The sequence below is a fragment of the Xenopus tropicalis genome, chromosome 2, assembly GCF_000004195.4.
Source record: "Xenopus tropicalis strain Nigerian chromosome 2, UCB_Xtro_10.0, whole genome shotgun sequence".
In the NCBI taxonomy this organism is placed as follows: domain Eukaryota; kingdom Metazoa; phylum Chordata; class Amphibia; order Anura; family Pipidae; genus Xenopus; species Xenopus tropicalis.
The window spans coordinates 83572246-83598894 of record NC_030678.2 but is presented as its reverse complement, the minus strand read 5'-3'; the positions used below and the strand labels follow the sequence as shown (position 1 = coordinate 83598894).

Below are 26649 nucleotides of genomic sequence, written 5' to 3'. Positions count from 1 at the left end.
ACTGTTTCTTAACAGTATTGGGCTATGACTCCCCTTCTTGCATGGCTCCTTTACCTGTGATGTTGTGCTTAGGACTAGTGCAGAGATCCAATAGGCTGCAGCTTGCACATAGTTGCACACAATTTATCAGTGCAGGCTAAACCGGTAGTCTGGCACTCTCTGCAATGTGTTAATAAGTGTAAGCAGTAATATTGCCACTGGTGAACAATCGGGACTGGGGGTGAAACATCAGGGGCTGCGCAAGTGAATCAATGGCTAAACTGCTCATCAATCAGGGTACAGTTTGGTCCAGTTTTCAGACTTTCTGAAATCTGGACCACCAGTTTTGAACTAGACAGCCCTTCTAAAACAGGACAGGGAGCAACCCTAGTGAGCAGGCACAAATACCTTTTTAGTATTGTTTAATGTTGCACATTTTTGCATCCAGTTTAGTTCTTTGCACTTGTTCTTGCATGCACATATTACCTTTTATACACACATTTCTTGCCATAATCTAATCTGATAAACTGTGACACCCAAATGCAAGGAAACTGAAATTAACACCTGGTTCAAGATGATGTTACTTCTATGGTTCTTCCCCGTGTGAATTGCACCTACACACACCACTGACTTGTGTACATGCTAATGTTGTTGCTGATTATTATTAGTAAATCAAGCATCTTAAAGCACTGCCTATTTAGGAGGTACCTACAATAATACTATGGGTAATGCTACATTGTGGGGGGAAAACATGTATTTGTAAATGAACCTTCAGGCCTTCTAACTCATAGTAACCAAACAGATCTCTGCTCTCAGACAGGTGGCATGTCGCCTTCAGAATGGTTGTTATGGGTTTTTAGACTAGTACAATTGAAATGTTTTACTGGCATTAATATTTGGTGTTTTGTCACCCACATTTGAGGAGCTTAATCATGGAGATGCTGGATTTGTGCTAGATCACAATTACTGAAGCATAAAATGGGAGTCATATCAAAATCAGTTACTTCCATATGCAAAAGAGCATATTTTTAAAGGGTAAAAAACGTTTCCCACAGTGTTCCAGAGGGGGCTCCACAGTTTATTATTATTTACTTACACAGGCTTTATCAAAGGGTGAAAACAGAGTTCGCCCTTTGCTAAATATTCTGAAATGTTTGAAGTCAAATGTACCTGCTCCTATTGAACCCATAGTAGTAGCAGTAGTAGTTTATTACAGAAGAAAGCTTGCCATAGAGAAATATCTAAAGCTTAGTATGCTGGCATCAGGCAAACATATTACACCCACACTTGATACATATTAACTTTTTCGCCGCTTGCACGACTTTTTCGTACTTTTGTGTGATATTTGCGATCTTCAGAAATGATCGTATCCAATCTGAATTTGTCCCATTCGGGATTCGAACTCGTGTTTTCATGAATGTGCCCCTAGGTTTTGTACGATTTTATCAGTACATGTATGGCCAGCTTTACTCTCACAGAATGATGCTTCTGACTTTTTTAAGAAAGTTTTCCACTGTTTCCTTCATTAAACAAAATAATTCTTGTATGAAATTCCTTCTCTTGAAATTGCTCCTGCAACAACCTGCACAGGAAGACACCATCATTATTCTTCCTTTCTGGGTTTCCTTTTGGCAAATCAAAACACCTCAGGCATTACATTAAACCAGTTCTTCTAGTGTTAGCTATTGTAACATGTCCGTATGTAAAATTTGATATGAGGATTGAGGTATAATTTTCTGGAACTATATTTATAGTTTAACTTCAGTTTCTCTATCATTCATATAAAAAGGCACCTTCCACCATAAACCCTGGATTTTCCAAAATCATATCCCTACATCTCAATGTCCCAGAAGTTTCTGTCATGGTTTGGGTCATGCACTTGCACTTCCCCATTAAAAGATATGGGCCTTAAATGTAATTGTGTGACATAGACAAAAAATAAAGCCGTTTGTGCCAAAACTCAAGAAACATTTTAAAAAATTGTCTCCACAAAGGTGCAGTTCCTAGGTTAGTAACTTTGTTTTCCACCATGCTTACGGCTATGCCTTAGCGCCATTTACAAAAATCTCTCTCAGGCTCAGGAAGTTTCTGAGTGGGCTACGTTTGGTGTAAGCCAACAGAATTGCATACAAAATCACATTTTGCGTAGTCATAATTCTTCTAGCTGGGTGGACAGGTATTTGTCTGAGGTTTCTGGTGCTGCCATCTTAATTTTTTATCTTGTAAAAAAAGAGTGTAATAAGCCCAAAGTATTTTTAAATCACCAAAGTAAGGCTGGGTGAGGAGAATATTTTTAGGGCTGCCAGACAAATATGAGTAGTCTGAAAGTGGACTGTCCCATGGACACAACTATAACAGCCCTATGAAGCCCAACATTTTACCTCTTACAAACCATCTACTGAGCTCTTACAACTTTTGGGTTATTAATGAGGCGTATTGTTATTTTGTTAAAAAAATAACTTTTATGGTTTACTAAAGGCTTAGTGCCACCATTTCTGTAGTTCAGTCATGTCTTCATGTATGTATTCTGTTAGGATTAAGCTAGCCATACATGCACCAAAAATATTGTACGAAACCTTGTTTCGGTGCATGTATGGCAACTCAGCGAGGGGACCGAAAATCGCCACGTGTGGCCAGCTTTAGTCTGCCCATGTGTCTGTTAATGTTACTGTATTAACATTTTTACTGTATTAACAGTCTTACTTATGATATCAGCATATTCTCCCTATTTTACTTTTGGGGGGTTATTTCCTTTATAATATAAGTAATATAGTGGATTCGGTTACACAATTCATTTATCTTAGTACCTGATTTATGTGTTGTTTTGTGTAATTGTTCTCTCTCTATCAGTAAATCAATAGGACTGAATCCACTCTATGGTTTGTCAGCTGCCTATAATCTCAGACTGTCCCACTGAGCTTTTCCTATTATTCTGCTATCAAAAAGCCAGTTGGTAACAAAGACAGTGAAGGATTCTGTGTACTTCCATTTGCATTTGTATAAAGCCTTTACCTGCCCCAGAATGTGTGATATTTAACTACAGAATTCTATCTCCCCATCACCTTGCATACTGAAAAAGCAGCCTTTCTGGGCCTTGGGAGTTTTGGTTCTCAAACTAATTGAAGACCTGCATTGTGTTTGCATTGTGTTTGCCCTCAAGCAGAGCTGATGGAGTTCATTAGCACAAACAAGGGTTAAAAGAAATGTATTGCTGTGCTACACCCAAAATATGCAATAAAAGAGCTCTTAAATTAGGCTTTCACATAGCATTACCTCAAAAGCAAAATTAACATTAATCTTGAATATGGGATCTGTGAAAGGAAACATGAAAGTTGCTTGTCTTGCACATAAAGGTAATTTCATTAAAGGTTGAGACAAAACTTTAAGCAGGTCTCAAGAAAAAAATATCATGTTTCTTTCACAGAGATTCTTACTTATGTATGTCTCCTTGACAGAAAATCACTAGTTGCTTTTATTTATGGGAATATTGCACAATGTGAGAATTTTTTTCCCAAACAGTTTAACGCTCAAAAACAAATCTAAGTGACAAATATTAAATACCTGAGAATAACTTAATACAAAAATGTTCTGCCACATTTGATATATCTGCCCTATAATGCTCCTTTAGTACAGACTCTCCAAAATTCAACATTCAACAGTGCTATATTAGACTCAAAGAGTAATTTGTTTTTATACAACTGATAAAAATTGAACCAGCAGAAGAAATAGTAGAAAAGTAGCATGCCGATTCAAATGAATACATTTTTTGCAATTTTGACCCACATTATGCTAACATCAAGAACAGCGGTCCCTAACCTTTGTTCCTTGTGAGACACAGTCAAATGTAAAAAGACTTGGGGAGCAACACAAGGATCATAAAAGTTCACAGAGGTGCCAAATAAGGGCTAAGATTGGCTATTAGGGAACCTCTATGCACACTATCAGCTTACAGGAGGCTTTATTTGGTAGTAACTCTTGTTTGTATGCAACCAAAACTTGCCACCAAGTCAGGAATATAAAAATAACTACCTGGTTTGGGGGCACTGAAAGCAACATCAAAGGGGTTGGTGAGCAACATGTTGCTCAAGAGCCACTGGTTGGGGAACACTGATCTAGAGCTACCTCTTTTAAAGCATTGATAAAGCAATAACTTCAGAGACAAACATGCAGCAAGCATGTGACACTCTTGGTATATCTTCTTGATATATGACATTTAACCAATTGCTTTAGACTTATTTAGCTGTTATATTAGAGTTTTATGTGTAATACTCCAGAACACATGGCAGGATAAATGTAATGACATGACAAAATCAAGTACTTATTACATTTAAAATATACCCCTGGATATAGGGCAGAATAAATACATTGCCCATACCATATATAATGCCCCACAGACCACCCTATAAGATAAATACAGTGAAGGTTTTGAATATAATAACCCAGACAACAAAGCATATAAATATAGTGGCAATTTCCTGCATAATAACCTCAGAACAAGTTGTACGATAAATACATTTTCCATTTTATATATAATATCTTCCTTGTATGACAGGGTAAAATGCCAATTGCATCTACTGTATAATCTTTTGTGTGTTGTAGGAAATTTATTGGTGTTGGTCTAGGGAGGCTTAGCCAAAAAATATATATATATATTTTTTAAATTGTACCAAAGTACAAATGCGCTTGCTTGGCCCTAGCTTAATGTTATTGTCAATCGATTGCCAGCTGCAGTAAGCAGAAAAAAAATACAGATGTACTGTTGTGTTATGCAGTTATATTTTACTTCCACTGGTTAACCTCATTTAAAGTCTGTTGGATTATTAATGTGTTACCATATTAATTAAATCAGATATGTTATAATAATGCATTGATATTCACCAGGTGTCAGATTACGACCTTTGTGTATTTTTAGAAGACAACCAGCAGTAAAATAAAGCCCTCTGCCCTTAGTGAACAGTCAATGTTTTGATGTGATTCATTTTCTTTTGGGAAGAGGCAGGGAGCAATTTTGGCTTTTTTTTATATTCCATTTTTAGTGGAAAATATGCAGTAAAGTTGTCTTCCTTTTTGACAAACATAAACTAGGGATGTCTGATTGAAAGGCCTTGGGAATACATGTCCCTCCTAGGTTTTTTATGACCCCATGCCCATGTGTTCCATAGACTTAATTTACCTATAGTCGTTTCAATCTTATCTGAACCTTAAACAGCATGGCAGTAGATAGATAATCCAAATGTGGACACCACTGAATTATTATGTTTCTGTTAGTTGCTTATATTTCATAAGCAACTAATAGAAACATAATAATTCAGTGGTGTCCACTGAAAACAGATCAACAAAAAAAGCAATTGTGCTTATGTGCGCTCACATAAGCATCAATATACTCGTCACCAATATACTCTGGCACATTTCTCCAGCAACAACAGTTTCTCACTAGACAAACACTGTGAAGACTATACACAAACAGAAGTGATATTTGCCCTAGTCCTGTAAACCTTTTGCTTGTGTTCATTATTTTCACCAGACAAGAAAAGCTAACAGCTGATTGGCTACATTTGTTCACAGGGTTAAGAAAAAATATGCATGTAAACCTCTAAGTGCATTCAGTTTAAAGAGATTCAAAATAAATGGAAACAAATAACACATATGTGAAATTGCACAACAGGATGAAGTGTTTAAAATATATTTGGGGCTGCAGTTGCAAGAAACAGCACATACAATGTATGAAACAATAAAATATCTTATTACAAGAAAAGGTAGTCCTAACATGCCATCCATAAAAAATCAGTACTAGACATATTAGAAATACGTAAACAACAGCAAAATAAGCAGTAAAAAAACACACCAGTCTCCTTATAGTTTTATCTTGCTCCCTTATTATTACACTTGGCATTAAGCATCATTTTTACCAGCCAGGCCTGTTAAATACCAGCCAGAAGGAAACCCTACAGCTATGGGATTCAGCCTTCCTGTTACAGCAGCACCAATGTTTTAGTAATAATATACCTTCTTGCTTTAAGTCTTCTCACCTGTTTCCTACATCCTATATCCACGGTGCCTTACAGAAGGATAAAGATTGTCATCCATAAGTTATCTTATGCAAATATGAAGTTATAGTCATATGTCACATGAGAGGAAAAGTTTGGCACATTGAACTGTGCAGACCACTGAGAACCAAGATGAATTGGGGAGGTACAATCCTTCTGCAGGTACAGTACAAATGTAAATTTAGAAGAATTCAACCACACTATGCCATCATGACTGATGGATTTGATTCTCTTGTAGTCTGCACTGTTCAGAATCTCTGAGTGTCACACTCTTGGGTAACACCCGGCTGTGTGTTTGCTTCAGAACAACTACAAAGTATACAACTATTGTATATAAACAAGCTACTGTGTAGCCATGGGGGCAGCCATTCAAGGTCAAATAACAGATAAGCTTTGTATATTATAATGGGTTTAGTTCTAGCACAGGAAATTAAACAGTGGTCAAAAGTCATTAATGGCTCTCTACTGGACTACAGAGAGAAACACGCTCTCTAAGAAAGAACACCTGAACTGAAAAAGTGTTTTGAGGGTAAACTAACCCTGTTTTTCGTTTAGCAACAACCACTTATCTAATCTCTTCTGAGCAAACTGAAAAATGCCGAAAACAGCAGTGTTCCTAGTCATTCTGCTTTCTGTTACAGGTATGAGATCCTTTATCCGAAAATCCATTATTCAGAAAGCTCCGAATTACGAAAAGCCTGTCTTTCATAGACTCCATTTTAATCAAATAATTCAGATTATTAAAATTATTTCCTTTTTTCTCTGTAATAATAAAACAAACTTGTACTTGATCCCAACTAAGATATAATTAATCCTTATTGAGGGCAGAACAGTCCTATGGGTTTGATTAATGGTTTATTGATTTCTTAGTACACTTAAGGTATGGAGGTCAAAATTACGGAAAGACCCCTTATCCAGAATACCCTTGGTCCCGAGCATTCTGGATAATGGGTCTTATACCTGTACTAAATAGAGTTTTTAATTCATTTTTGCCCTCAAGTGCCTATTAGTGGTTTAGCTGCTGCCTACAGAGGACATCAGTCACCAAAGCGTGATCTAGCCAACATCCAGTTCAGTTCTTGAAATGATATTCAGGCAAATAACTCTGTACAAGTACATTAGAGGGGATTATAGACAGATGGGGGATTTTTTTTTTCCCATAAAAACAATCAGCGCAACAGAGGTCACCCCTTTAGATTAGAGGAGCGGAGCTTCCATTTGAAGCAGCGTAGGTGGTTTTTCACGGTGAGGGCAGTGAGGTTGTGGAATGCCCTTCCTAGAGATGTGGTAATGGCAGATTCTGTTAATGCCTTTAAGAGGGGCCTGGATGAGTTCTTGAACAAGCAGAATATCCAAGGCTATTGTGATACTAATATCTACAGTTAGTATTAGTGGTTGTATATATAGTTTATGTATGTGAGTGTATAGATTGGTAGGTGTGGGTTGTGTGTGCTGGGTTTACTTGGATGGGTTGAACTTGATGGTCTTTTTTCAACCCTATGTAACTATGTAAATAAAGAATTTAGGGGCTTCTTTCAGATTACAGTAACCCAGCTAAAAAAAAGCTCTACCTAATGATGATGGTTTGTCTCACAGCATAGCAAATTTGATTATGGCCATATTTGATATGTTATAGTCCAAAAATTAATAGCATTACTGCAGTAATATAATCAAGTACAAACACATCACACAGTATTTTTTGAGGGTCTGGGAACTAAGTAAATATACATAGTCGTTCTTTATCGAGTATTTTAGTGTTACTTGTTTAATTTATGTTGCAAAAATAAATGAATACATTAGTAAATAGAAATATTTTGTCTCCACACTAGGTAACAGACACACCCAGCAATAAAAATAAATCTGTCTAAACACATTAACAGGGTTTTAATTAGAGATCTGCACATACAGTACACTCCTTCATGGAACTACATTTGTACTCTTTATTTTTCATTTCCATATTTCTAAGAAATGCACAGCCTCAAGGAACATTAGGGTTATTTTTATTTGGAAGCCCTTGGTGTGTTTTCTGTGTGGTTGCCAACAGCTTTGTTGAGTGCTTGGAGTCACTTAAATATTTGTTGGGTACAACAAGAAAAGGTGTCAGACAAAATAATGGCACAAACAGATAAGTATGAAGAACATTAAGGGCAATGAAAAAAATCCTTAAAAAAAAACATTAGGACATAAGGACATGTAAACACAAAAAATATTTTTTGGCCTAAAAAAAGAAAACATAATTCTAAGCAACTTTGTGATATATATTCATTACATATATGTAATGGCTTTTAAGTTATTTGTACATATTATTGCTATTAAAAGCAGTGCTAGTCCCTTTCTCTTCTCTGCCCTGGTGGCTCTGACTTTTGAAATGTTACACAAGGCAGCAGATTGACAGTCTGTCTTGCAGGAGGAGACTGACCTTTGCAACATTGTTTAAAAAGTCATAACCAGGAGTTAAGCAAATGCTGTTTTCAATAGCAATAACATTTACAAATGACTTTTAAAACACACACACAAAATAATAACTACACATTGTAGTTTCTTAGATTTTGTTTTCTTTTATTATGAAAAAAAATATTTTTGGGGTTGACATGTCCTTTAAAGATTCAAATTTAATTTTATGGTTTTTAAAAAGAATTATTGATTTTATAAGCATATAAACCATTATATAACATATACTCATTTAGGTCATCTCCATATTCTGGTATAAATTTTGTGCATTTTTTTGGTGCTGTGGGTTTTTTGTATAAGGGGTCTCTCCATAATTTGGGGCAACATTCAATGAGGCTACTACTAATGCTGTATTTCAGTAATGTTTACTGATCATGTTATAGATTTACATCACAAGTCACATACTTTACTGTCATTTTACATAATACCATTTGAGGAGATAGAAGTTGACATACATTTTGGCACTTAACTGCTATGGATACTAAACCTGGCAAAAACATATATGTACATGAAGTGATTCCAGTTTGCTAGTTTTTTTTTAATTACTTAATAGGTAGGGTAGTATGCTGTAGAGTATGCTATTCAGAGACAACTTGCAATGGGTCTTCATTTTTTATTTTATTTTTTTGCTGTTTTTGAATTAGCTTTTTGTTCAGCAGCTCTCCAGGTTGAAATTTCAGCAGCAATGTGGTTGCTAGGGCATAATTTAACCTAGTAACCAGACAGTGGCTTGTAAGGAACAGGAATATGAATAGACAAAGTCCTACATAGATATTAAGTAATATGAAGTAACAAGAACAATAAAATTGCAGTCTTAAAGCCCTTGGTGTGTTTTCTGTGTGGTTGCCAACATTATTTGGCTGCTGAGGGTCAGTGACCTCCATCTGAAAGCTGGAATGAGTCTGAAAAAGAAGGCAAATAATTAAAAAACTATGAAAAATAAAAAATGAAGATCAATTGAAAAGTTACTAAGGATAGGTCATTCTATTCAGTTAACCTGAAGATGAACCACCCCTTTAACATGATATACATGTTATGTCTACATTAGTAAGCGTGAACATGAACTGTTTCATTGTGCTTTATAGATGTTATCTTTTAACAAAATCTTCAACTTAACTCTTTCTCAACATCTTCTTATCTAAGCACTGTTACAAACAAACCCAAACTGAACCAAAATGAACCATCTGCAAGGTAAGATTGTAGCACTTCAGAGGCCCATTATCTGAAGTATTTTTATTGAAATCTGCTGTGTAGATGTGTGGCAGTATTATGTAAGTGCGGTCACCTAATATGCTGCTTGGATTCTTTGTTTGTCATTTTACCTTGTATTTAATAGAGCAACATCAAGGCACCATGTTGCTTAATAGGCATGTTTATTTGCATATAAAAATCACATTAAAAAGCACAGCAAGCCCAGAAAGATGGGCAAACTACAATGACAGATATAGGCTGGCAATTTGGCCTTCCTTCACCAAATTTGCAAACCTGGTATGGGATGAAAAAGACTGCCTTTCTTGGTGTGAAATGTTGGGGAAGGGTGCAAAGTGCAAAAAACATGTTTTCATATGTCCCTGCACTCAAGACAACAAATACCTACATTTTCCACTGAATAGGGAACCACATGCCGGCACTGTATTTGTGAGGGGAAAGGTCATAGGTATCCCCATCCTGCCCTCTACCCATCCCTTAAAATGTTTGGAAAACACCAGCAAAAGGTGCCCTAGGTATAAATACCAAGTGAATACCATGAAAAAAATCAAAATAATGAGCGCTAAGGGGTGTGATTTTTTGCCCCTAGTGCTCTAGTTTAGTTTCAGAGGCACCATGTTCATTGACAAAACAAACAGCATATTTTAGGTAATGAGGTGATAAATACCCAAAATGTTGTTTAGGTAGTTCCTCTTCACTGACAGGCACAGCATTGAACTGTGTGCAGACACACTGAGTGGATATCAGCGTGAAAATGCAAAACTATGCATTTTCGCGCCTATATCCACTCAGTGTGTCTGCACATAGACTAATGGATGGTTGTATCGAGTGGGTATATGGTTCGATACCTCCCGCCTACCCCCCCCCCCCCACTGAGCCCACACACAATCCCCCCCAGCCGGCTCCCCTAGACACGCAACCCTGTTAGTGCAGAGGAACAGCTAAGTCAATGAGAGCACATCTGCCTGTTGGGAAAATGCAGGGAAAAATTGTCACCTCAAACTGAACAGCCTTTAATACCTGTGAAAAAAAGGAAAGTGGATAAAATAAACAAATTCCCTTCTGTAAAGTCTATGTGACAATAAATTGTCCCCATAGCATTTGTTTTTGATCAAATATACAATATAGTACATAGACACATAATATTCTGGGGGAGAAAATACTATTTGAATCAATGCTTGCCCAGACTGGGATTTAAAATAGGCCCTGGCATTTCAAGTACATAAATGCCCAAATATCTATCACTGTCTATGGCAGTGCTGTCCAACTGGTGGCCCATGACCCCCTCTGTGTGGCCCTCCATCTATTCAGCTGCTGTGGCTGCTTACCTTTGTGTAAGCCCTACCCTGCCTGTGTGTACCATACTCTGCCTGCCTTGTGCTGTCTTTGTGTGCCATACTCTGCCTGCCCTATGCTCCCTGTGTGTGCCATACTCTGCCTGCCCTATGCTGCCTCTGGGAGGTGCTGGGGGTTGCTGTGCTATCCAGAAGGAAGGAGGCATATGTATTTAAGGGTATGGCTTAGTATGACTTACTGATCTTTTTTCACGTATGAGTGATGGTGGGATATCCCTGCAGTGAGCACCAACCATTTGTCTTTTTGGTGTGCTACCACCATTAATGTGGATACAATCTTAAAAATGTTTGCGTTATTATGGGTGTGATTTGAAGTGGATGTGGTTTAACAAAGGGAGTGGCCAAAACAGCTTCCATTACCGGGCCTCCACCACGTAGGCCACAAAAATTCCAGCCCTTGGTACCACAGAAGTTGGACAGCACTGGCCTATAGAATCTTACAGCAGCCTCTTTTGCATTTCTCAAAACCCACAGCTTGCCAGCCTAGGCCTCAATCAGTGTGTAAGAGGAGGATACAACATAACAGTCTTAACCAAGACATTTTCAGAACACCTTTATAAAATTGAATCATATATGGTAAAAATGTGTTTGTCAAAGTAGAAGGCTGATGCCAGAATAGGGTATGATTCTTGCCATGCATTTTTCTGCAGGCTGAGAATCATACCCTATGCTGATATCAACCTTTAACTTCTATCTACCTTCTACTTTGACTGGGTGCAGGCATTTTTTGCGTTCAGCCAGGATGCAGGCACACGCAGCGGATATCAGTTCTGGAATGCAAACTATCACGTCTTTTTGCTGATATCAGCCACGTGTGTCAGCACCTGGACTGACACAGTGGTTTCAGGTGCAGTCAAAGTTGAAGGCTGATGCCAGCATAGGGGCTGATTCTCATGCTGCATTTTTCCACAGGCCGAGAATCAGCCTTGTGTGGCATCAGAGACAGTTAAGCAACACTAGAACTCCCAGCCATTTCTTTTAAATGCAAATATGCAGAGGTCGAATGTTTTGTGGCCATGGTCAGCAATGTACTCATGTTTGCAAATAGAAAAGAAAACAAACAGAAGATAAAGCCTACTTGTAAATAGTGTTTATTTTGCCTTTAGTTATTTGGCTCTGCAATTAAACACAGAGTGTAACAATAGGGCAAGCAAAAAGAGCAACTGCTAATAGAGCCATTCCCCCAAGAGGCCCATGCCTTAAAAGCCTTATTTATCCTCTTCCATGTTTATTATATTCCCTTACATTGGTTTTACTGTATATACCCACCTGGATATAAAGGAATGATCATAGTCCAATATTACCATTGTGTATCATGTTGTCACACAATTACAAGAAGATACTTTTGTGCTGCATAGGATTCTAGGGTAGCTATATTGGCATCAAAAGTCTGGAAGTCAAATTAATGTTACATGTGGCTGATTCTGAGATTGCAAAAAAAAATGCAAGATTAAAATCAGCCCCTATGCTAGTATCACCCTTGCCAAGCCATGGCCTCGACCCAGACGCAGGCACACAGATCAGATTTTGGTGGAGAAATGCACAAGTATGCGTTTAACACTAAAATCTGCTCTGTGTGCCTGCATCTGGGCTGAGGCCATGGCTCTGGGCACAGGCACAGGAAAGGGCTGATGCCAGAATAGGGCTGGTTCTCTCCCAGGGTTTACCCGTAGGTTGAGAATCAGCTCTGTGTGGCATTAGCCTTTAGGATAAACGAGTAAAACTTTAGTAGTTGCAGTTATAATAATGTGGAAAGGCCCATGTATTTATTTTTGCACCATCACATCTTTCATTGCATCCCTCCCTTTTAGAATGTAAGCTCTTGCGAGCAGGGCCCTCCCCCTTTGTCTCCGATCCTCATCCAATGTAACTGCAAACCATTTTTGTGAATTGTTTATATGTACATGTTAACTGTTTTTTCTTTTGTACCCCTCTATTCTGTAAAGCATTGCCTAAATTGATTGCACTATTTAAATAATAATAATAATAATAATCCTTCAAATTGCAGTGCTGCACTACAAAATTTGCAACTTGTAAGGCAAAAAATCCTTGGTTCTAGGCGTGAGGGACATAATTTGGCCTTCTGTCTGTCAATAAGCTTTTTATTCATGGGGGCATAAGCAGTCGTGCTCTTAGTTCTGGTCAGAAGACAATTGTCTTTTTTTGAAATATTAGAAATGTTAAATAATTTAAAGTGAAGAAGTGAATCATGTTACCAATTAAAGTGAAAATTGCTTTGGACCAAAATAGTGAGCATATCTGGAGCCAAGAAAAAAATGTGACCACTTCAGCAAAAGGGTGGCTGCTGTTTAGCTAGGGATAGAACAGGAAGCATCCTGCTAAATGCATTCTAACTGCCCCCTCCCCCAAAAGTACATTAGGATTACTATTACTATCTGCTGTTAAATAAACAATGGACAGAATTGTCCTTCAACTCATGTGTGTGGCTCCTGTGAGTCACCACACAATCTGCACCCAAACCTAACACACTAACCTGCATTGTCTCATAAATAGTCCAATGCATTTTGCATCCTGAGACAGAAATTAGTTCTTGTCACCTCCTGCAGAAAGTGAAACCACTCTGAATTGTCGCCCTCCTGACTACATGTGCTAGTTTGTACTAATGTTAGTCAGTGCATATAAGTTTTTAAAGGTGCTGCACAAGTTAAGTTATATATGTCTATATCTACCTCAAAGTGAAGATACAAAATTGGAGGCTTGCTTTGTTTATTGTCTCTATTTTAGCTGTGCCTTAGCTTGTTCTCTCTTTTCACTGTAATTAAAACCTTTCTTGTTTTGAATAATTTTCTAAGGCACTGCATGAAACTAATGTAAATAAGATTAAATTGAAAAAGTACCCCTGCAGTGCTTTTATTCTCTGGTCCCCTGTAAAGATCTCTTACTGAAAAGGCCCCTAAAGAGTTTTTTTTTTTTCCGAGAGTCCTTGTTGTTACTAAAACAAATGATTTTAGCCATGATATATGGTTTGCTAATTTAATAAAACGAAAAGTTAATTTTAGTTTTATATTTTTTAATCAAAATAATATAGTCATATTTGGTGTCTAGGATCTTGCACACCCATCTTCGTATCCATGTTTCTAAATTTGTTGGCTCTTCTATCTTATAAAACGATGTAAATTGACGTTGCTCTATGAATAAAGGATAATTGTTATCATTTACAATGCTGACTTCTTCGAGGGACCTCACAATTATATTTTATGATACAAAGCAGTCATGACTATCCTGTAAATTATATCATTATATAATTATATTATTATATATCATTAGTAATGCCATCAATAAAAACCATTGATTAGTGACATACAGGTATAGGATCCCTTATCCAGAAACCCATTATCTAGAAAGCTCAGCTTTACGGGAGGGCTATCTCCCATATAAAAGATTCCCTTTTTCTCTGTAATAATAAAAACGTACCTGGTACTTGATCCCAGCTAAGATATAATCAATCCTTATTGAAAGCAAAAAAATAATTTTAATGTTAAAGTGATTATTTAGCAGACTTAAGCTACGGAGATCCACATTGCTGATAGATCCCTTATTCGGGAAATCCCAGGTGCTCAGCATTCTGGATAACAGGTCCCATACCTATACTTTCAGTCACATGGCTCACAAAAACTTGTATATTTTAATAAATAGTGTAGCCTCTGTTGTAAAATATGAGGATATTCATTCATTCATATTGAGAGTTCCATGACCTGTAGAAAAGCATTCGGCCAGGTACACATAGCCGAGGTCAGCCCAAAAATGCCCACTAGTGCATTTTTTGAGCTGACCTTTGCTCCAAGTATTTGCGCAGAAGCTGTACTTTTCAATGCAGATAAATAAAGCTGCAAAATAGAGCTGATCCGCTTCTCTCAGCCTGCAAAAAAAAAAAGCGTGTCCATGGCCTAAAGGTAAGTGCTTGCATAACAACTACTGAACCCACACCCAAAATCTGGATGAATGTACACAATTGTAATGGCCTACTACATGGAGAAAATGTATGTGTGTAACAGAAAAATGGTAGAATTACTGCTTTGCTACACCAAGCAGGAAACAACTTTTGAACGCAGCTTCTTTTTACTTTATGTAAAATATTCCCTTTATTTCCAAAATTCACTTCATAATAATGTTTATACAGCACACATACATCTAACAAGATTACAAACTGCTCCAGAAAGGAAAGATTTTCTAAGTTTTTTCTGTTACATATCAAAGACATTAATAATTGTTCTCGCCAGGACATTTAAAAAAATATTATGCAGCAATTGGGGCAGTGGAAAGACCAGTCCAAGGCTGTTAGAACAACAAACAGTCTGCCACAAACTGGCTGTGAGATGCACCCCTCCCCCAGCAAGCTATAATAAAGCTCCGCAAACAACACATGGGCAGAGACACCTCCGCTCTCCTTCCTGTTTATCCGAGCCAGCCAATCAAAAGTTTGTGGGCGTGGTCAAAAGACACACACCACCTTGACTGCTCTTTCTTTCTGTGAAATCCTATTAGCAAATTGCCTGTTGTTATAGGAAGTAGGATTTGTTGTTTTCTTATGTCTCCGGTTCTGTGGGCTTTCGCACAGTAAAATCCTGGGATAGTGTCGAACATTGAGGCCGTCACGTTGCACAGCGCCATATCTCTGCCTGCCTAACTCGAGTGAGTATTAAATCAATTCCTAGAATACAGTTTATTTGAGCGTAAAGACTCGATACGTGCATCGTGTACGTGCGTTACGGTGCATTCGTGAGTCTTTAGATTTCTCGGCATATGTAGAAAGCGGGGATAGTTTCTGTGCATGGGCTATGGTATGGGTGATGTTTAAAGCAATCATGTCGTTTGCTTAAATATATACAGTGTTTTGAGAATCCGTGCTTTGGGAAGTGCTTGTTATACTGTGGGTTTCATGGCCCTGGAGGGGGTGGGGGCAGGAGCAGTGATGTTGGTGGGGCTGAAGCTTCGTTTGGGGGTGATTGGGGGAGAGCGATTGTCTTCTGCCTGCTATACACACACGTATGCCAAAAATGAAGGTCAAATTAGAGTGAGATATGTGTAGAACACATTTGTTCTGCCCTAGATATTCTTGGAAGTATGGGTAATACAGTTGTTTTCCTGTAGCTGTACCTGTGTAGCCTGATTATGTGATAATGCTGTGTGGGGCCTGACCAAAAAGTTGATCCTTAAAATAGTCTGCCAGCCATTGTCTTAGAATATAAGCCTGCTTTTTCCTTTACAGCCTGGTTTTGTAATATATATTAAAGTCTTTTTGGTCCAAGAACAAATGCAGACCAAGGTGGGAGTGGGGGGAAATCTAAAATTCTACTTGTATGTTGTCCCATTGTTTGTGTGTTTCCTGTCACACTCTGTGAAGTGTGGCAGGAAACATACAGGCAGGTTAATTGGTGCCTAATAAAATGTGATCATTGTGTGTATGTGTGATAGGGAACTTGGACTGTCAGCTCTGCGGGAGCAGGGACTGATGGGAATAATGAACACTTTTTGTAAAGTGTTGTGTAAGTGTATAGGAATAATTCCAAATCAGATCACTCTGCACATTGTAACTGTGTGTGTGTGTGTGTGTGTGTGTGTGTGTGCAACAGGAATTTAGTTATCATACCGGTATTATGCATAATTATACTTTAGCTTTCTGCCCCTGGAATTTAATTGCAGACATAACTCCATAGGTATAATCTGCATAACGTATGCATATGTGTCACAGCACAAACATGTCATATCCACAGCTTTGTTTAATCTTACACTACAAATCCTTTAATTATGTAGGACATGTAGTGTGAGAGCATTAGCAGAAGGCTAATATTTAACCAGTTCTTGACCAAAGCTAAGATTTTATGCTCGCACAAACATATACTAAATTTGCATTTATAAGCAAAGTATTTTTAATAGAGTAGTGTGCTAATATTATTGTGGCTGCAAGTGGATTTTTGTTAGTTACATTTGGATAGGAGTATATTATTTTAAACCCATTGTTTAAGTAAATTTATTACAAACAGGGGTCATACTATAATAATTTAACAATGTATTAAAGGAACAGTAACACCAAAAAATGAAAGTGTTCTAAAGTAATTGAAATATAATGTACTGTTGCCCTGCTCTGGTAAAACTTGGGTGTTTGCTTCAGGAACACTACTATAGTTTATATAAATACGCTGCTGTGTAGCCATGGGGGCAGCCATTCAAGCAGGGAAAAAGGAGAAAAGGCACAGGTTACATAGCAGATAACAGATAAGACACCATTGTATTCTACAGGGTTTATCTGTTAGCTGCTATATAACCTGTGCCTTTTCTTCTTTTGAATGGCTGCCCCCATGGCTACACACCAGGGTTTATATAAACTCTAGTAATGTTTCTGAAGCAAACACACAACTTTTCCCAGTGCAGGGCAGCAGTACATTATAGTTTAATTTCTTTAAAATATATACATTTTTTGGTGTTACTGTTCCTTTAACCTAAAGAGCTTTGTAACTTGCTGTTGCTTTATAAGTGATGATGATCAGTTGTGTTTTTCCAACTGGCATAAAACTGCAGAAGAGGCGGATTTAATGGGTGTTAGGGAATAAATACAGGTAGCTGAAACAAGATTGTTGATTGTACAGCAACATAGCATGTGTTGGTGTTTTTATAAATGCATGTTATCAATAATTGTCTCTGTGAATCTCTCTATGTAGGTACTCTGTTTTATGCTGCAGCAAGGCTGTTTCCATAATAGACAGATTAACCTATGCCCTATTGTAAAATATAATAATATTAAAGGTCAACAAGGAGTTCTAAGATCGTAAATAGGCACAAGGCTCCTGTCTGAGTGCATTTATGTTAATGTTATGTTAATGGAACTCAAAGGTGACTTGTAATATCCTTATTTCACTGTACATTTTAAAATAATGTTTAATGAATCATGTAACACAAGACATAATTAAGCTATGATTATATCTGATTACATTACTAAGCATCTTTTGTGTGCTAAAGGAGAACTAATTAATGTGGCCAGAAATACCATATTTTATATACTGGATTTACTTCACCAGCTAAAGGTTCAGCATCTCTTTAACAGTAATGATCAAGGCCTTCCCATCTTTAATTTTGTTAGGTGTGTCAGTGACATTCTCAGTGTGCTTTGGGCATTGCACATGATGAAGCAAAAATGAGATTTGCCTTTCATAGAAGCTGATTCTACAGGGTTCATTATTAAACTGGTTTTGGAACTGCTGTGTAACAAGAATTTGAATTAATATATATTATAATTAACAACATTGTTTTGTGATATTTATATACAGTATATTGTAAATCGGTCCCTTAGCTCAGATAACTGACAGCAGTTCAGAGCCTGTGTGATGGATCAGCAGATATAGGGCTACTGTGGGCATCTTTAGAAGCACAAATTTTGACTGCAAAAAGCTGTGCTTGCCTTGGGCTGGTACTGAAGCCCAAACTATACCAAGTAGCCTTTCTAACCTGCTTCTTTGTTAAGTGTTAGTTCTCCTTTAAAATGGGAAATGATCTACAAGTATTTCCAAGATCCTAGTCATACCGTGTGACTCTTCCAAGTAAATTTACTGTGCCATATTGAAAGCCATCTGTATTTTACCCTAAACATACAAGATAATTCCAAGAAGTGCACAACAGAGTCCCCCTATACATGTAGCAAGGATACAGACAGAAGAGGGCATATTTGCCAAGAAATTTAGATGAATGTTGAAGGTAATGCTTTTCAGGGGAAGCTATCCCATCTATCTGGTTATTGAATAAACGCTTAAGGTCCCTCTCTGGGGATTAAATCAGTTCAACTAGATGAATTATAGCCTTCTGTTGACATCTGCAGGTATTTTATATGGGCTTGACTAATGGTACATCTCTCCCCTAAAGCTGGACTGTGCCCTAGTTCTGCTATGTAAAGCTGGCCATACACACACCAATGATTTTCATACAATATTAGGTGCGTGTATGGTGGATTGACGAGACTGTGGATATCGGTCGTCTCGCCAATCGGCCGGGTTAAAAGATTTTGACGGCGCCCGAACAAAATCTGCGTTCAGGGCTGAATCGGCAGGTAGAGGTAGAATTCCTATTGTTTCTACCTTCACATCTGACGATTCAGCCCTGAACGTCAGTGGGGGAAACGAAGATCTTTCCTGCAACCAATGGTCCCTACGACCGAAACCAGTCCTGGGCCAAGCCTAAGGGCTATGTTAAAACAGTGAATGAGTGTTTGTCCTGTCCCAGTAATCCAGATCCTAAATGGGCCCATAAAGACCAATTGATGACCACAGCTTAAGGTAGACATGGGAGCTCATTAGCTCAGCCTTCCACGTTTATGTATGATCTGATGTTCAGCAGGGCTGCCACTTTTCCTGTCATTATCTTACTAGTATTATATAATATCTATTAATGATATTAACATTGTTTATTAGCTGGGTGCTATGTACTGGGATGATGACGGGCATGATTTTCAATTACCAAAAAGCTGTGATACATTTGAATTATTTGAATTGGAATTTGCTTAAACTGTTCTATGACTTTCAGCTAAAGAATATTTGCATAGCTTTTTTTTTTTTTTTTTTTTTTTTTTAAATAGCACTTGTTGTTTCACTCCACCTGAGTTGTTATTCTTTATTTTATTGTTATTTTAATAATGACATAAAGTACTTCACACCCCAAGTGAGATACTTGTATTAACAAGAACAGAAAATGTTTTAAAATAGCTTCTTTTTCAATTGTTTTATAGAGAAAATAATTTTGTACAGTTTTGTTTAATCTCACACATAACTTGTCAGGTATTAAGCTGATAAGAAATATATAAAATATATTATGTGCTGCTGCAGAAATCTGAGATCTCTCTGATCATTAGATACCCTCATACCTAGTTCAGTGCTCTTTGTGGTGCTTGATACAGGGCATATTTCTAAAGTTGTGGGGGGTTTTTTCCTACTCAAGAGTCATCCAAGACTACACCATTATTTTGCACCACTTTAGACTTTACAGACCTCATTCAGTTAGAAAATAATTTCTGTCATGGAAAGCCTTGTAAAATGCTGTGTAAAGATCAGCTGTACTGAACACCAGAGGCTTTTTTCCCTGAACACTTGACTACATATTTGCATAAAATCATAACACAGCTTTATAAATACCTGGGATTTTAAACCGTATACCCCTTGCTTTAAAGATAGGCCTAGCAACTAAAACTGGGTAAGAGAACATGTTGGTAGCAACAAATGGATAGGCAAAAGGTTGAAAGGGACTAACAAGGTGGATTAATACAATAAAATTAAACGTGAAATTAAAAGTTAAAGGTATTGCCACATATTAACTTGCTCCATAACAGGTCTTGACTAAAATACACAACAGATCAGAAAAAAAAAAACTTTATGAAATTCAGAAGACATTCCACTGACCGGTTAATGGTAACCTGTGGAATGACTACAGTAAATCTGTGGTTTAAACCAGAAATGCTGAACAGTGGTTCTTCGGGTGTTTCATGTTGAAACTCTCAGGCATTTTTGACTGTTGAGGGTCTACCTGACAAGCATCTTCCTCTGAAAGATGATTCTTACTTGATAGAGAAACAGTGGGTGCCAAGAATAAACATGCAGCTAGGGTGCTAGGGGTGCTTTTGGAATAAAGTCTGATTTACTTGGGCCTGCTCATAGTCTTTTTGGAGTGCAAACGTTTGGTGACTTATACACTTATGATTGAGACTTACCCCTAACATATTTAGAAAACAAGTAACTTTTTGCACAATTTATATTTATTATTGCATAAACAAAGACATTGACGTCAGCAGTATACATACATTGGTATGTTCACTTGGTAGATGCAGTTCACTGGAAGTATGAATCACACACAACACAAATGTCATTGTGCACAGTTCAGCAGTCAGTTACATGGGATGCTTGTTTCCTCAGGGCACGGCTGGTAGGGAAGAAATGACATTTTCTTTCCTCAGTAATATGTATGTAGGTACAGTAAGTACAAACCGGGACAACCAATGCAATAAATATACCCAGTAACAAAGATTAAGTAGGACATGTTTTGAGACACTTGCGAAAGGTTTTCCCTGGCCCATTTACAATCTAATATTTATATCCATGTAATTATTTTCATACATTACTTAACGTACTGTACTTCACTCCTTTTATTTGCAGCCCACTGCATTTAATATTTTACCCTTTATCTATATTTCTTTGCCACTTCCTATTTCCAGTCAAGTAGTGAGCTCGCCTCCTGGATGCTTTTGTTTTTGCATGAATTGGCTATCCGTCCCAGAAAGAGAGAACCAACCACAAGGGTGAAAAAGGAAATCTTTAACAAATGCATATCATTCATATTACAGTATGTTACATGTACTGTGTATGGCAGATGCTTTTGCTGGTAGGAAGGCATTGCTAACAAAAGAGTATTCCAAGCATCTGGCATAGAGAGTGCATTTCCTATTTTTGTATATGAAAAGCAACTGTCCACAGTGGAATATTTTTTTTTTATTACAGAAGTAATCTTAAAGGAACAGTAACACCAAAAAATGAAAGAGCTTTAAAGTAATAAAAATATAATGCACTGTTGCCCTGCACTGGTAAAACGGGTGTGTTTGCTACAGTAACACTACTATAATTTATATAATAAGCTGCTGTGTAGCCACGGGGGCAGCCATTCAAGCTGGAAAAAAGGAGAAAAGGCACAGGTTACATAGCAGATAACAGATAAGTTCTGTAGAATACAATAGTGTTTTATCTGTTATCTGCTATGTGCCTGTGCCTTTTCTCCTTTGAATGGCTGCCTCCATGGCTACATAGCAGCTTATTTATATAAATTATAGTAGACTTTCTGAAGTAAACACACAACTTTTACCAGTGCAGGGCAGCAGCACATTATATTTTAGTTACTTTTATACACTTTTATTTTTTGGTGTTACTGTTCCTTTAAATACCCATGTGAAAACTTCAGGTCTATCACGAAAGTGGCACTTCTCATTCTAGCACTTGTGCCATAAGCTTTAGGATTTGACCATATTCTCAACATTTTAGGCCAAAATCCCAGGGCTTTTTAAATTCAAAATCACATACGCTGTTCTGTTATCAGATATAGAGATCATAAAGCTACTTAAATTATGCTGTGCTAATTGGATTACAACAGGGGCAGAACATTTATGGGTCACCACTGTTTAAAGTGGGTCATTTATTTAATAGATTGCATAAAGTCCAAGCTGTCACATAATATAGATACAGTGCTGTACTCTAATATGTTTTAAATTCTCAGAATCGGCTCAACCAGAAACTCTGCAGATATGTGAACTGTAGCTTCAATTATTGTTTATAAGCCAACATCAGCCTCAGTATGATAGGGGTTAGGTCAACCTATAACAAATTTCCTGTATTACAAGACACAGTTTGCCAGAAACCCAGTAGCAATCCCCTAGGATTAAAGAGCAGTGTCATTATATTGTTTTTTAAACTAATGTAGTAAAGTAATGGTTGTGGGGAGCAGTACATTTCTGTGTAGATACACACAAAATGTAAAAGAAAACACCCTTGTAGCATTACTCAGGGGCAATTTCCCTGTAAAAATAGGCAACTTGCCAGGAATGACTGCTTTTGGAATATCTGTAGTGAAATACTACAGTACATAGGTTAAACGATTAAAGGGGTGGTTCACTTTCAAGTTAACTTTTAGTATGTTATAGAATGGCCTATTCTTAGCAACTTTTCAACTAGTCTTCATTTTTTATTTCTTAGTTTTTTAATTGTTTGCCTTCCTCTTTAGTTTTAGAAACACAGCATTACAGAGTATTAACATTCAACAATTTGACAATTTTAAAGTGACAGCAGTTTTTTGACATACAGTAGAAATAATGGAAAAATTAAATACATTTAATCTTCTGTTAAGACATGTTTGGTATATAATATTTTTCTTGTTTCTAAATATGAGGCATAACTAAGGGCTGTACATTTATAAATTTACTACTTAAAAATAACCAACTGCATGTAAATTTAAGTACATGGTTGTTGCTTATCTATCCTCTCCAGAAGCTATTTTAGACTGTTTTATGGGTGTTATTCTAAATGAACAGTTTATCTGAAAGGAGAAGGAAATAGTAATTCTATATGATGATCTATGCACTAGAAACTGAATTAAACTAATTGCCATTGTTACTATTTTGTTTTTAGAGCATGGCAGACCCAATGATGATGCCAGTGATGCATGGTGGACATCCAAATTATAGAGTGGGAATGAATCCCATGCAGGCACCACCTTGTCACCAGACCAGGACTATGCCTCCTATGCATTCGGGACATATGATGCAATATGGATTTTCCAATACTGAAGAAAACATGAGAGCACGGATGGCCATGCAGCAGCAGCAGCAGCATGTACCAGCCCACATGATGTACCCAGCACAGTCTCAGTCATATATGGGAACTCAGCAGCTAATGGCAACCATGCACCTTCAGAGACTCAACACACAATATCAGGGGCAGCCATTAATGGCTAATCCTGCACTGGCACAGAACCACCAAATGTACAGAACTGCATCTGCCCAACACCAACATATGCCCACATTGAACGTGACCGACACAGACCTGGTAGATGAAGACGTTTTGACATCTTTGGTGCTTGAACTGGGTTTAGACAGAATTGAAGAACTCCCTGAACTTTATTTGGGTCACAATGAAGTTGATTTTATTTTAGATTTTGTATGCAAACAACAAACCAGCCCAGTAACCTGCTAAAGGTTCTTCAAGGAGACAATAGTAACCACAAAATGACATACTCTGTGCCTTGTGTTTAGGTCTTGGATAAAGTCCATAGTGATCACCACTGTCGGATTGTTGACTTGTTTATGATACGATTCATATATAATGAGTTTAAGATTTTAGGGTAATGTAAATGGGAATGTTACTGTTCAACTTGTGGGCAGTTAAGGTCATTCAGCTGTTGTCTTGGTTGCAACATTTATGGACTTTAGACAGACACAAGGCTACATTCAGTAAGACAAAGGATTTAATGAAACAGAGCTTGCACAACCTGGAATGGGCTCAGGAATTCTGTGACATTGCCTTTGCATAATAGAGTTCTGGTTGATGCACCAGTAATTCCTGTCTTAAGTATCATGCTGGTAATTGTTGTGATAAAAACTCTTAAAATCCAGCCTTGTCAGAGTTTTGGCAGGTTGTGTTAGTATGTCACTGTTAATATGTTGATTGTTTAATAGGTATCTTTTACCTGCCCAATCTAACAGCAATATGGCAAACTAAAAAGAAGCTGTTAAAGCAAGCAGTAATGTATCTAAACTGTGAAACCACTACAGCTCTTTCACTGTGACCCCATAATATATTCACACGGGGGAATAAGTGTACATTACCAGCTTCTCCCCTATGTGTGGGATGTTGAAATGTGCACTATATATTCTAATCATTTTAATGTATATAAGGGATAAGCAACATTGCTTTAATGTATACAATGTAAATTTGTTTGTAATGCTTGTATTTAAAAATAAATCTAGGTTTTAGGATGAGGAAAAGCAGATCCTAAAAGTCTCTATCATACTTTAGTTAAAGGGCAAGCAACTATTTTTTTTTCTTCTGATTAGACAAATACAAAAAAAGAATACTTTCTTGTTAAAGTTATAGGAGTACAGTTCTGTGTGTGTCCAGGTCATACTAATGGATACTTCATGAAAAACTACGTTGAGTAAATTATCATATGGTTTTGACTGATTCTGATAAAAGCCTGCACCTATTTAAAAATTGTAATGCTGCATGCCCTGGAACAACTGCAAATCAAAAATTGAGACAGTTATTCTAGGCCTGAATTTGTCCTGGTCATACCCAGTTATAACCATACATGTGTTAATCAAACAAAAACCTCACTTTCTTGATAGTCTGCCCTTTTTTGAAACCACAGTTTGGGTCCGCCTGAAATTAGGACCATGGAGGGAGGGAGGGGAAGTGATACTATTTGATGAGTGTAAATCAATAAAAGTTTTCTTTATTTTTAAAGCTTTTGCTTACAATGTTGTAGACTTTTTTGTTTTTTACATATTTAGAGGCCTATTTGACGATTTTATAATTAAAATATAATGTACTGCTGCCCTGCACCGGTAAAAGTTGTGTGTTTGCTACAGTAATACTACTATAGTTTATATAAACAAGCTGCTGTGTAGCCCCGGGGGCAGCCATTAAGGTTGGGGAAAAAAGGAGAAAAGGCACAGGTTACATAGCAGATAACAGATAAACTCTGTATAATACAATAGTGTTTTATCTGTTATCTCCTATGTGCCTGTGCCTTTTCTCCTTTGAATGGCTGCCCCCGTGGCTACACAGCAGCTTTGTTTATATAAATTTCTGGGGCAAACACACCAGTTGTACCAGTGCAGTATATTTTATTTTTATTACTTTATACACTTTCATTTTTTGGTGTTACTGTTCCTTTAAATCGAATTGCCAGTATCACACCAGCTATTCCCACTACATGGTTAGCATGGGGTTTCACTCTGCTGCAACTTTAGGGCAACCTGACCAGTTAGATAGCAAATATTCATCTCTGTACATTAGCAAACAAATCAGTAAAACTGTCCATGTAATTTTAGGAATGGTGCTACATATGTTCCACTACACATGAAGAAAAAAAAAATAGATTTTAAAAACGTGTTTATTACAGGTATGAGGTACAGGTATCTGTTATCCACAAAATGCATGGAAATAATGGGAAGCTCAATACCTTTTAGGCTAGTTATCCTAATATAAGCCTTAAGGATTGTTTTCGTCTTTGCTGCAGCTTTTGCTAGTTTTATTAATAATAAGTACAAGGAGCCTATAATTTAAAGGAGAACTATACCTCCCAGGCTATAAAAGCCCCCTTAAAGTGGACCTGTCACCCAGACATAAAAAGCTGTATAATAAAATTCCTTTTAAAATTAAACAAGAAACCCCAAATCATTTTTTTTATTACCACATCCATACCCATTATAAAAGCATTTAAAAATCCCAGCTGTCAATCATATTGCCTGCCCCGCCTCTATGCCTTACCTCTATGCCTTACCTAACTAGCACTGCCTGGCCCCCCCCTCACATCTGCCTTATCACATAGTTTCTAACTTTAAAAATTGTCCCTATCGCTAACCCCAACCTAAAAGAGCATAGTAGCACAGCTGTGTACCTGGCCGACATCTCTGCAAGAGAACAGTCTTCGGGTCTTACCGCAGAAACAGATCATGCTTGCTAGTTAAGGGGGCTTTTATAACCCGGGGGTATAGTTCTCCTTTAAGGGACTTTGGAAAATCCCAAGTAGCTGGTTACAAATTTAGAACATCAATAAAAAATTTAATCAGTGAACAGCCTCTTTGAAATCTTTCAATATCTGCCACACTGGTTGTCCAGGGGTTAATAGTAAGGCTGCAGTGTCCCCTTTATCACTTAGATTTGCTTCTCCTCCTGTAACCCACTCGCCCCCCCCCTCAGGAATTTGCTTTGGCTGTTGGCTTGTGGGCATGCTCAGTTGTTCTAAGCTCAGATTACTAAACACGCCCCCAGTCTAGCAGCCAGTGAAGAGATGGCATTGCTGGTTCCCATAGAAACTCAGCTCAAGCTGCTTCAATTTTTTTTCCT

General features: G+C 37.4%; 1 protein-coding gene across 1 annotated transcript; it reads left to right on the top strand.

The window, feature by feature from the left end:
• Nucleotides 1-15442: 15442 nt before the first annotated feature.
• Nucleotides 15443-25052, top strand: cited4 (Cbp/p300-interacting transactivator, with Glu/Asp rich carboxy-terminal domain, 4). The gene is made up of 2 exons (XM_002939480.5): nt 15443-15694; nt 23209-25052. The coding sequence occupies exon 2, from the start codon at nt 23212-23214 to the stop codon at nt 23770-23772; it is 561 nt and encodes a 186-aa protein (XP_002939526.3). The 5' UTR covers nt 15443-15694; nt 23209-23211; the 3' UTR covers nt 23773-25052.
• The last annotated feature ends 1597 nt before the right edge of the window (nt 25053-26649 follow it).